General features: G+C 54.5%; 1 protein-coding gene across 7 annotated transcripts in view; it reads right to left on the bottom strand.

Moving 5' to 3' along the window:
- ARHGEF11 (Rho guanine nucleotide exchange factor 11) overlaps positions 1–12,058 on the bottom strand; it is a 99,391-nt gene that overhangs the window by 3,875 nt on the left and 83,458 nt on the right. For all 7 annotated transcript variants that reach the window (XM_070608556.1, XM_070608552.1, XM_070608557.1 and 4 more), the window contains 15 exons: positions 9,523–9,702; positions 9,385–9,432; positions 8,984–9,171; positions 8,520–8,666; positions 7,851–7,930; positions 7,587–7,712; positions 6,867–6,984; positions 5,806–5,984; positions 5,155–5,230; positions 4,794–4,961; positions 3,870–3,960; positions 2,982–3,107; positions 2,481–2,542; positions 1,296–1,514; positions 590–952 (listed from right to left, as the gene is read on the bottom strand). In XM_070608556.1, the coding sequence (XP_070464657.1) occupies positions 590–952; positions 1,296–1,514; positions 2,481–2,542; positions 2,982–3,107; positions 3,870–3,960; positions 4,794–4,961; positions 5,155–5,230; positions 5,806–5,984; positions 6,867–6,984; positions 7,587–7,712; positions 7,851–7,930; positions 8,520–8,666; positions 8,984–9,171; positions 9,385–9,432; positions 9,523–9,702 (2,171 nt within the window). The remainder of the gene's footprint in view (positions 1–589; positions 953–1,295; positions 1,515–2,480; positions 2,543–2,981; positions 3,108–3,869; positions 3,961–4,793; positions 4,962–5,154; positions 5,231–5,805; positions 5,985–6,866; positions 6,985–7,586; positions 7,713–7,850; positions 7,931–8,519; positions 8,667–8,983; positions 9,172–9,384; positions 9,433–9,522; positions 9,703–12,058) is intronic.

Here is a 12,058-nt window from a genome sequence, read left to right as displayed (position 1 = left end):
GGTTTTCCACAAGCTGGGGCGCACTCCCTACCTCCTTGCTCATTCGTGACCCCCCCCCTTACCCTCCATGTGTCTTCCCAGCCTTGTTGCACAGCCCACCCCCCACTGCTTGACGTCTAGTCCAGCTGCCATCTCCACCCCTCACACTGCCAGCTCCTTCATCACTGCTTTCTGGACCGACTGGCTGCAAGCATCCGCCCTTGTCTTTCCAGCAGTGAGGCTTCTGAGAAGAGCCTCATCCTTTCCTTAGGACTGGGACATGGGTGAAGAACACCAGCCGAAACTTGCTGAGAGCTGATTCGTGCAGGCAGTAGGCAATACCCTCGTACTGTAACATGAGGTTCAGAGATGACTGAGAATTTTCTTTAAGATCACACAAGTGACAGAAATAAGGTTTTGAACCTTGGCTGTCCGACTCCACAGCCTTTGCACAGTATCAACATGTCCCCTTCTGCCAGGACCCAGTGTGAGCCCTGCACACGTGGCTTCCGGAACAAAGGCGGGAAGGAAGGAGCCGTTTGGAAGACTCGCCCCTACCCTAGCAAAGCTGGGCATTTGTCTCCCCAGTGGACGCCCCAATTTATTTTACCTTTTCTCACAACTTTGTAACTTCCTGCTGCCTCTGTGCTTGAAGTTTCTTCCTCTGGATTCCTGTCCAGCTCGGGAGACTCCCAGATCCCAGAATTTCTGGTCCTTGGGGGTAAGTGTTCCAGAGAACAAAGAGCCACGTCCTCCTGTTCTGGCCGGCCCCCCTCTGGCCCTGGGAGCTGGGTGTTGTCCCCTTCACCCCCAGTGGGAGCTGGCCCTGGGGAGCCTGGGTCCCAGGGGTGAGAGGTGATGCTGATGACAGAAGGTGTAGGTGTCAGGTCGTCCTCGGGCTCCCTGGCAGCCTGAGGTTCCACGGAGTGACCTGGCAGCAGGCTCCACAAGATCAGGTGCCGCAGGTTCTCCACTGGAGGGGAAACAGGGTGATGGCTTCCCCAGCACAGGACTGCACACCACGCCAGGGCTGGGAGAGTGCAGAGGTGGCAGGAGGGTCGCTGCTCTCCTCCCCCACCCCTAACTTCGTGAAACTGCCTCCTCAGTCACGGAGTGGAGCTGGAGGGCTCCGGCCAACCAGCTGGGGGTGGGGGGGCGGGCAGAAGGGGAGTGACAGTTGTCTCTCTGCATCTGTCCCTCCTCAAGCACAACCAGGGAGAGCCTTCGAGCAGGTGGAGCCTGGAGACATCTGCCAGTTCACACTGGCCACACTACTGGGGGACCAGGGCTGACGGCAGGGTGCATGGGGCACTCACCATCTTCTAGGGCTGCGTCAGCGAGTCCTTCCATGAAAAGAGGGTCTGGGAGGGGCAGGAGGATGGGGTCCCTTGTCCTGCTGGCCCTGTTCTCTACATCCAGGGATGCAGCAGGGTGAGGCAGGGCACGCACCTCCTCTTCCTCTACACGGCCCGGCTGCTCGGGAGCCTCTAGCATGACCGGGTGCTTCCCTTTGACCCTCTGCTGGGGCCCAGTGCCTATTTTGAATGGGAAGACAGAGTAAGGCAGGGAAAGAGGGAGGGCACACGTGGGCTGATCCCATGCCCAACTTTGGATTCAGGGGGCTGGGAACATCGGCTGATTCATTCCACAGACGTTTAGTGAGCACTTGCTATGGCCAGGCAGTGTCCCAGACTCTTGGCATACAGCACCAATAAAACGGAGCTTAAATTCTAGTGAGGAGATTAACCTCCATGTGGGGCTTAAATCCTAGTGACGCACATGGAGAAATAATAAAGTTAGTTATTATCTGAATAAAGTAGAAGGTGAGAAGTATTATAGAAAAGAAGAAAAACTTGAGCAGGGTGTGTGGTACCAGGACAGCTGGTTACATATTAACCCGAGTGCTCCAAGAAGGTGTATCGATGCAGAGAGAACATTTGTACAAATACTTGAGGAGGTGTGGGAGTTCAGAGGAAAAGCATTCTAATCAGAGGGAAACAGCCAGGGAGCCCACCCAGGGAGATTTCTCTCTAAACCCAAGACATGAAGTTATTCACATAAAAAAACCTCAAGGAGAATTCTGTTCAGGACCCTCCCACCCCTGCCAATCCCATCCCGGTAATCGGGTCTGAAGCCCTTTGAGCTCCCAGTCCCTGCAGTCTCCGCGTGCATCTCGTTCCCCATTAGTAACCCGACTGGAAGAAGCAGGGCCCCTGGACCCTGCCCGACTGCCCCTCTTCCGCCATTGCTAGCTACCTGCCAGCAGAGAGCCAGGGTGGAGTCTCTTCAAGTGAGCTAGTCTCCGCTCGCTTAAGTCTGTTCTCCTTCTTCCAGACACTTTCTTCCTCACTCTGTTTCCTCTCTGTTCTTCTCAAACCTCCTACTTCTGGCCCTGATGGATCTCTCCCAGCACCCCACACCCACACCTGACCACCTCCCTACCTGTGCCTACAAAAAATGGACTGGGGTGGGCTCCCACAAAGGCTGTTGGGGGGACTCACCTCCAGGAAGCTCCTCAGGTTCTGGTTCCGCAGGGAACATTTCTGAGTCATCCAGCCCCGCCCTGAGGGAGAAACAGCCGAGGGGGAGGGAAGATCACCTGCGGGGACTCTGGCTCTCTGCCAGCCAGCAGGTGGTGATGTCACAAAATTCCACCCTGGCCTCCCAAGTTAGAATGGGCAACGAAGGAGTGGGGTCCAAGAAGAGAGGTGTTAGGCTTCAGCACCTGCCGTCTGGCTGGCAACCTGTGGGGGTGGGTGCTGGCCAAGCTCCTCCTGGTCCCAGTTCTACAGCCCCCACCCCACTTCAGGCACAGTCTCCATTACAGTCAGGATGGGGGCTGCGGGGGGATAGCAGACAGACAGAAGGCAGAGACGTGGAGGCATGTCCCTGCTAACATTTGTCTACTGAGGCTGTCCATCCCCAGGGGTGAAGGGCTTGGAAGCAGCAGAAAATGAGTGGCTTGGAGTGGGGATGGCGAGGCGGACTGGAGGGCTGAGCACCTGCTCGCGGTGGGGCTTGGGTGGGTTGGCTCCTGGGGGCCCGGGGGCGGGGGATGGATGGGCGTCGGGGCGGCTCCAGGGTGCCTGGTGGCGTGCCGCACGGCTTCTTCTAAGAGCTCCATCCATCTGTTGCTCGGCAGGAACAGAGAGTACTGGTGGTGAGAACAAGGCCAAGGCGCACAGCATCTCCCCCTGCTGACTCCACCACCCAGAGCTTCGAGGCCCTTCTCCATGTCCTGTCCCCACAATCCTCTGCCTGTTCCCACCTCCCCTCAGTCCTGACTGGCTGCTCTGTGGAGTTCTATTACTTGTAGCTACTGATTACTGAGCACCAACCCTCTGTTAGGCTCTGTGCTAAGCATTCTGCATCTGTTTACTCTCTCAAAATAACTCTCCAAGAAGTGGCAGGACCCACTGCTTATGGATGAAAACCCTGAGGCTGAGAAACTGTCTACCTCCACCTGTCTCCCTCTCTGTGCCACGCCACCTCTGGCTGGCTGCTGTCAGGGGATACGGGGTGGTTGGATGACCTCGGGGGGATGAGGGTCCTGGCGGCAAACATCTGAGAGGAATGCATGAATTTCATATGCTGGAAGGGGAAGGGGCAGAAGAACCCCAGCGGAAGGGCGTGGAGCCAGAGACAGGAAAGCAGCAGAAGGCGGGGGCCCTGTGGGGGACTCCTCCTCCCTGCCACAGGCCGGCTTACAGGGCAGGGAAGGTGTTCCTGACAGCCCCTCCACATCTGCCCCATCTCCCCCTTCCCTGCCCAGCCCCTGTCCTCTGACTGCTCTGGGGTCCAGCCCTGGCCTCACTGCCCACCATCCTCATACACACCACCCTGGTCCCAACGGGACGGCAGTTACGTGTGACCCCTCAATCAATTCTCACGTGTTCTTGTCTGATGATGTCAATGCCACCAGCTCATATATCTGGGGTGGGCCCAACTCGGAGGTACAGATGATGAAGAAGGCCCGTTTATCTGTGTGAGGAAAGGAAGGTAGAAGGGTCTATACTGGGGGTGGCAGAGGTGTGACAGCAGCCTGGGCCAGGACAACAGAGTGCAGACTCGAGGCCCTGACCCTCAACACAAATCAAGAATGGAGCATGAGACAGACCTCGGTCATCAGAACCACTTGGGACTCATTTACAAAAGGGACAGAGGCAATTCTGGAACCCCTAATGTTATCTCCATGGCCACCCCCATTACCTTCCTGGTCCCCTAACAGTGAGGGCTGATGTGTGTAAGGTGCTTAGGGTTTATAAAACTTTTTCCTATCCATCACCCCTTTTGATCTCTCCAAGAAGTAGGGCAGGTATCACCCCATGTTATAGAGGAAGAAAGCAAGCCCAGAGAATTTGGTTGCCTGGCTCGAGCTCAGAGCTCTTTCTTGTACACACTCCACTCCTCACTGAAATGTCCCTGTCCCCTGTACCGCTCTGAACCATGGGTGCTGCAGTCTTCTGCATCCGAGCTCTGCCCAAGTCACTGGTGAGCAGGAAGGTGTGTCCCGCTCCCCTCTGCCCAATCCCATGCTTCCCAATCCTGCTTGAGACGTCCTTAGCCCATCCTAGGTGCCCACATCCCATCCTGTCTGCTCCAGCTTCTCTATCTGCATCTTGATCCCTATCCTACCTGTCATCCTAGCCCATCTTGGACCACATCCTCCTGCTTAGATGGGTCAGGAGGAAAGAAACACAGGTGGACCGGTTAGCTCTCCAAGGCCCCAGATCAGCCCTGCATCACCCAGTGCTCGCTGGACACTAGTAACAGGGATCACGGCCCTGGGGCCCAGGCCAGTCTCCCCACGGCACCTGTGGCGACGGAGCGGATGAGCACGGCATTGAGCTTGAGCACGGGGCTGAAGGTCTGCTTGCTGTCTGAGGAGCCCACGGCTGTCTTGCTGTGGCACTTAAGCAGCAGCTTCTCGTCCTGTTTCTGCAGCAGCACTAGGAGGTCCTCCAGCAGCAGCACATGGAGGTCTGGAGGGGGGTGGTGGCGTTGAGGTGTTCCCTGTTGCCCACTCATCCCTCTTCAACACATGGGGCACCTCCCCAGCCACCTTACTACCCCGAAAGCACCAGGTTCCAGGGCTTATGATCCAGAGAGGGAAGAGCCCTGGGGCTGTCCAGCCCACCGTGGATTCTCTCTCGGCCCCAGTCCCCTGACACATACCCAAGGTCTTATCCTTGCTGATCCTCCAGGTCAGGGGCCCCTCGTGGATCATCTTTCTGGCTGTAAGATCCAGGCTCTGTTAAGGAGATACCATTCATTCATTCATTCAACAAGTATTCGAGAACCTACTATATGTGCGTCATTGTGCTAAGGTGCTGGGAATCAGTGTGAACAAGAAACAGTCCTTGTCCTTACCCTCTGGTGGGAGACGCAGACAAGTAACAAGGCACCTCTGAAGTCCTGTGCATGAGCTGTGCTGCTGGTACCCCAATGGCTCTGGCTTGGGTTTCTCATCCACCCCCTTTCACATGCCATCCACTCTCCTAAGGTCGCTCTCTGCTTCGCCTGCCCATCCCTCCAGCTTTATTCCTTCTCAAACGGTCTTCACCTTTCCCTCAGGCTCTGACTCCCATCCCCTGCTCTCCCAGGCTGAGTTCTAACATCGGGTCTTTGTTGGTGGGGCTGTCTATCTAGGGATGGGGTGACAATGCTAACAGGGTGTGTGTGTTCCATGTCCTGCCATGCCCTCCGACCACAGATACGCCCGTCTCCTAGCAAGATTCTCCAAGCCCTGACCAGAGTTCTGCTCCTAGGGGTGGCCAAGAAGTAGGTGTGTGGGGGGCTGACCACGCCACAGCCTCTGCCTGCTACCTTGAACTCTGCTGCCAGGGGGTTGCTGGCCCTCTCCAGGGAGGTGGTATCCAGGCGTTTCTGGTAGCCCTCTAAACGGTGCCGGTTCTCGGTCTGCTTCACCGCTTCATTCACATACTTGAGAATTTCCCGGCACTGATCCCGGGCCCGGCAGAGCTTCTCGTGCTCAGAGGTACCACCTGTGAAATGGGGTAGAGGAGGTGCTGAGGGCTCCCGCCTGAGAAATCTGTCCGAGTCCAACGTTACCTGGCTGCCTAAAGCCCTGAGGACCGGCCTCCCACAAACCAGCAGGGAGGGGTGTAGATACGCCACCCCTGCCTAACCTGAGGACCTCAAGTATAAGGTTAACTTTTATTGAGTGCCCTTGGGTTTCACACCACTGCTTTGAAGACACAGGCAGCTGGGAATTCCTGCCTAGACCACAGCCAGCTCTACAGATGTGGGGGGACAGGAACAGGGACAGTGGGGGACGGCAGTGACTGTGCCTCCAGGAAGCCTATTCAAATCAGGCTGAGGTTCCTCACACTTCTATACCCTGACGCCAACGTCCCTAATTTGAGGGTGGTGAAAGATGTTCAGGATCCCAGGGACAGTGACAACCTGGGCCCAGACCCCCTTATTCAGCCTGGTCCCCTATTCCTCTGGGGTTACCACATATAGTCTGTCTTTTGTGCACTGCACAGAGGTGTCCAGGGGGGAAGATGAACCAGGGCTAAAATCCAGCCATGGCCCCTGTTGTGGGACCATGATCATCAGAGGAGCCAAGGTGTCCTCCACGTGCCAACCTGTGTCCACTCAGAGGCTTTCCTCTGATTTGCCAAAGGCCCCACGTAGGCTAGAGGTGGCTCTTATCTCCTCCTGCTGTTGAGCACCTTCTATTTCCTAAGGCACATTTATAATCATTATCTTCTTTGAGACTAAGCATAACAAGAAAAGGATGAAGACCCTGAAGACCAGAGAGGCCAAGCTATTTGTTAAGGTCACAAAGCAAGTCAGTGCTAGAACTAGGGTCTGAAATGAGGGCTGTTGCCTCCCAGTCCTAGCCCCTCTCCAAGTCCTACCCTCCGTGTGCTTGATGATGTTCTCCAGCAGCAGTGGGTACTTGGTGAGCCGCTGCATCTCTGAGATGATGAGGTCTCTAAGCTGCAGCCTCCGGCACTGAGGGTGGCTCTCGGCCTCCTAGAAGGCAGGAGGCACACACAGAGGAAGACGTCAACCTGTGGTTGGGAGCTGGCTTATGGGTTCAGGACCCAGATGGGTGTGAAAAGGCAAAACAGATCCTAATCCCAGATGGGTCGTCCAGAAACAGTGGTGGCAGCTTCTTCCTTGAGTCTTTAGGGAAAGGCTGGTGGGGGCAAGGAGACCAACAGCCCAAGGAAGGGATATGGTCAAACAGGCTACACAGAGCACGTATTCGTCCCACATCATAGACAAGGAAGCTGAGATCCATCCAAGAGTACACAGGTGCTAGCAGGTGAGCCTGACTTCTGACTGCTAAGCCAGTGTTCTTTTCAACAAACAGTGGGCTCTGTCTTGGGAGTGGGTATGTGTCCGTGATTTTGGGGAGGTGGTGGTGTTGGGAGGGTGTGGATGGGTGCAGGTGCTGCCAGGTTATCTTCTCTGGTAGAGAAAAGCTGGGGACCTGGAGCTGGGGGCCAGAAGGAGGGGAGTTCAGGAGATCCCTGGTGAACATTTCTTTTCCTCCAGCCTTACTGAGATATGGTTGGTTTGGTTAACTGTTAGAGGCGATGAGGGAAGGCTGAGGGCGGCCAAGGACTCACCTGCATGAAGAGCTGGAAGCGGCTCTCCTTGCGCTGCTTGGTCTTGATCAGCTCCAGGGCTATGGACTGATAGGAGCAGAACTGAGCGGCCACTTGCTGGAGTTCCTCCCGGGCGGAGCCATCAAACTGAGAGGCAGAAGGGACACGGGCCCAGGCATCACAGCCCTGCCTGGGACGGTCCCTCCCCATCTCCTCCTCTGCCACATCCCCTAACCGTGGGTAATGAGACCTGTCTCCTCCAAGTGGGAGAAGTTGGCACCATACCCGAGCCAGCATGAGGTCACTGATTTCTTTGATGATGGGGCCTTCCTCCCGGAGCTTCCTCATGGCTTCACACCAGGAATCTGGGGCAGGGAGAGAAGAAATGGAAATGCCTGGGGTTGAGCTGCGCTGCCAGACCCTCTGTGACTGAGAGGAAAGGGGCCTGTGGCAGCAGTGCTGTGGGGAAGGGTCTGGAGACCATTTCACTTTTGGGGGAACTGGAGCTGGTTTCAGGTTGTACACCAAGTTCTTGCACCAAAGAGGCCTGGTGAGGGGCCGGCCCCGTGGCGGAGTGGTTAAGTTCGTGCGCTCTGCTTCGGTGGCCCAGGGTTTCGCCAGTTCGGATCCTGGGTATGGACATGGCACCGTTCATCAGGCCACGCTGAGGTGGCGTCTCACATGCCACAACTAGAGTGACCCACAACTAAAATATGCAACTATGTACTGGGGGGATTTGGGGAGGAAAAAGCAGGAAAAAAAAAAAAGAAGATTGGCAACAGTTAGCTCAGGTGCCAATCTTTAAAAAAAGAAATTAAAAAAAAGAGGCCTAGCGAGGGTTATCTACTCAGGGAGGTCCTGGCACGTGGGCAAACCAGAAGAGAAACCTGAAGGCTAGCCAGAGAAGGAGTTTGGAGGGGGGAGGCCGGCAGATGGGGAGGACAGGCTCCTCACTGTGGATCTCTATGAGTTCAGGCAGGTTGGGAAAGAGCCGGGCCAGCTCCTCCCGAGGCATCAGATTCTCCTTCTTCATTCGCTGGTAGAAGATCAGGTCCAGGACCCGGAGTGTGCGCAGATGGGAAGCTTCTGTCACAAACAGCTCTGAGCGGGGGTTGTGACAAGGCAGGGCAGGGAGACAGAGAGAAATCAGATCAGCAAGTATCTAGTCACTACCCTGATCTCCAAACCACTTTACCTTTGGGGGAACCGAGTGCTGGTTTCAGATCGTACATCAACGTTTCTCCCAGCCCAGGGGCCGGAACACTGAGGTGGCCCTTATCAGGATGGCAACACAGACCTAGTCCTGTCCCCAGGGCCCCACCCTAGTTACTCTTTACCACCCTTTGCATGTTAGGTGCTATGCACCTGTTCCCACATGAGTCACAGTGGAAGTGGGGGGAGTTGGAGCGCATTCTCACCGTTGATGACCTCCTGCCGGTCAATCTCCCTCTGGGTGAGCCCAGATACCACATCCTTGCCCACTGTATGCTGCCAGTTTTGGGCGTCCAGCTCTGGCTCCAGGTCAGACAGCTGGCCCAGATCATCCTCTAGGAGGTGGGGGAGGAGGGCATCTGTGCAGAATCCCAAGCTGGGGGACTCAATGCTCCTGGGGGAAAATGGGCAGCTCAGCCTTACTTGGAGGAAGACCTCACACACAGGGTTTGTCCCTCCCTCTCCTGCCCACCTTGCCTGCCCTGGGCCCGTGGGAAACCAGAGGGCCATGAAGAGAAGAGGAACACCCAACCAGCCACTCAGGGTTGGGAGGAGCAGCTGAATGGCTGGGACACAGACACTCAACAGAGAGGAGACCATTACTCACTTGCGGCCCATTTTGGGGGTGAAAGGAGGGGTTGGGTTCTCAAGAGACCTGTGGAGAGAATGTCACCTTTCAGCAACCCTCTGCCCCTGTCCCTGCCCCCAAGATATCAGTGGGCTGAGCCACCTGAGCCCTGGCCACCTGGTAGAGAGGCTGGAGGCAGAGGACGAGGCTGACTGGTGGAGGCGGGCGGCCTCTGCAGCAGCATCCATGTCAACGTCACTGCGAGAGCGGGGCACGTTCTCCGCCTTCCGAGACCGCTTCATCTCCTCCCGGCCCTTCAGGCTCTCAGAGCGGCCCAGGCGAATCTCTGAGCGTGAGCTGGTGGGGGAAAGGGCAAGAGACTTTGGGATCTTATGTCCTGGCCAATCTTTATCTGCGGCCCTATCTCAAGGGTGCCTCAATGTTGCAGGTTCTCTACCTGACCCCTAAAGAGCCCAAACACCTGGGCGGCAGACACTTCTCAGCAACAAACCACTTTTGCTGCTCAATAAACTCCTCCCTCCCCAGCCTGGCTTGACGGACAGAGCCTTTCATCTTCCTCATAACAGATCAGGAAGGGATCCTAGCAGGAAGGTGAAATCTGGGGCTAACAATCAGACTCATGGTGTGTCCAGGTGCCAAAGACCCCAAGCCCCCATCAGGAAAGCTCTAGACGACGATCTGCATCAGGGACCTCAGGGTGCCCCCTCTGCGGCCCTGGGGCCATCTCACTGCCAGTCCACCTTGCCCTCTGCTTTGAAACAGGTCAGCTGCTTGAGCTGTATCCCTCCTTTTACAAGATCTTCTCAGAGGGAAGTACAGAGACTATCTTCACACACTCATTCTAGCATTCTCCACACTATCAGAAAATTCTGTCTGCTGTTGGATTCCCACCCTTTACTTGTGACGTGATTTCTTCCATTCTCATCTTGATAACATCCTTCCTAAGCCTCCATTTCCCTTCTTGAGAGCAGACCAGCTTGGGAGGGTGCTTACTGACAGGTTGGAGCCTGTTGCCTGGCCTGCCATGCTTGGCTTCTGAGCGTCCCCAGGGCTTGATGAGATGCTGACGACCAGCTGGTGCTCTTCTTGAGTCCTGCAGTGCATCAGCCCCGAGACAGCTGGCATCTCTGACCCCTAGCTGCCCCAGGATGGTGCCTCTCCCCATGGCCCTGCTGGGCTGGTTCTTTGCTGACATTATTACTAATCTATATCCTGCTCTGCCTCCAGGACCACAGAAGACCTGGAGATGTCTGGAGAGCTCTTAATAGCACAGCAGGGTGCTGCAGCGAAGGCGCCAAATGGCATGGTCTCCATTCATCAAGTTTCTCCGGACACCAGAGGATCCAAATAGAGCTCCCTGTGTGGGGTCCAAGGGTTTGTCTGCATGGTCAGAAACCATACTGCCAGCTGATGCCCACTGAACTCACCCCCTGGAGTCTGTTACAACAATTCCAACCCAAACTAACTCAAAACTCTTTTCACCAGTGCCCTTACTGGGTCATTTTAGCACACAACAAACCTCGTCCAGTGGGGTTACTGGGGCTACAACGCTAAGCACCGTCCTTCAGGCACCCAGAAGTAAGCAACGCTCCCACCAGGAAGTGAGACACATCACCTACCTCTGGCCAACAATTCCCAGAGTACTGCCTCCTAGAACTGGGGGCTTCTTATACCTGTTAAGTATCTATGATGACCTCTGACCCTCTGTGCTGCTTACACCATTTCTTCTAAGATTGCCAGTGAACTTACAATCATCAAATCCAGAGGCTTTTGCTGAGAGCAGATTCAGGATAAATGTCTTAGGGCAAATTTACCTGGCAACTTCAAGAATACAAGTTTGCAAATGGGCTGAAATATTTTCTCAAAATGTTGATATTATATCTTTTTTTTTTTTTGAGGAAGATTAGCCCTGAGCTAACATCTGCTGCCAATCCTCCTCTTTTTGCTGAGGAAGACTGGCCTTGAGCTAACATCTGTGCCCATCTTCCTCTACTTTATACGTGGGACGCCTACCACAGCATGGCTTGCCAAGTGGTGTCATGTCTGCAACCGGGATCTGAACTGGCAAACCCTGGGCTGCCGAAGCAGAACATGTGAACTTAACCGCTGCGCCACCGGGCCGGCCTCTGATATTATATCTTATAATCATATATTTGATACATCTATAAGATCATGCCTACCACAGCAATCCCATAATTTGTATGTTCAATTTAGCCGGTAATATTAGAACTCAACCTCTCACCCCAGTACAAATCTATTATTTATCTTTCTTCAATCTTTGTTAATTTTCACTATGTCAAAATCTTTTAATAAGTATTAAGCTTATAAAGGCTTACTATAAACAGAAAGGAGCAACCCAGCAAACGAGCAGAATGTCTGACTTATGGTTTGCTAATGAGTTATTTCAGAGGTAAAATGGTTTGACTATCCAGGCTGCTACATATTGACTTGCCTTTAGTCCACCTGTAGTGCCTGCCCTTAGTCCAGCTCAGTGGCTCAGATATGAATCTATATAAGAATTATTTTCATATATACAAGACGACATTTACTATACCTCAAGGGTTTCTTATGGAATTTGCAATGGTATTTCCAACTATACGCAATTTTCACTTTAAGTGCTGGTGGCAGAATTTTCGACATGACTTGATTGTTGTCATGCCACAGTCAAGACAAAGTCCAAGAGTGTGTTTCA

The sequence above is a fragment of the Equus przewalskii genome, unplaced genomic scaffold (genome assembly GCF_037783145.1).
Source record: "Equus przewalskii isolate Varuska unplaced genomic scaffold, EquPr2 ChrUn-9, whole genome shotgun sequence".
In the NCBI taxonomy this organism is placed as follows: domain Eukaryota; kingdom Metazoa; phylum Chordata; class Mammalia; order Perissodactyla; family Equidae; genus Equus; species Equus przewalskii.
Note: the sequence above shows the minus strand (reverse complement) of the source record. Positions and strands in the feature narration are given on the sequence as shown.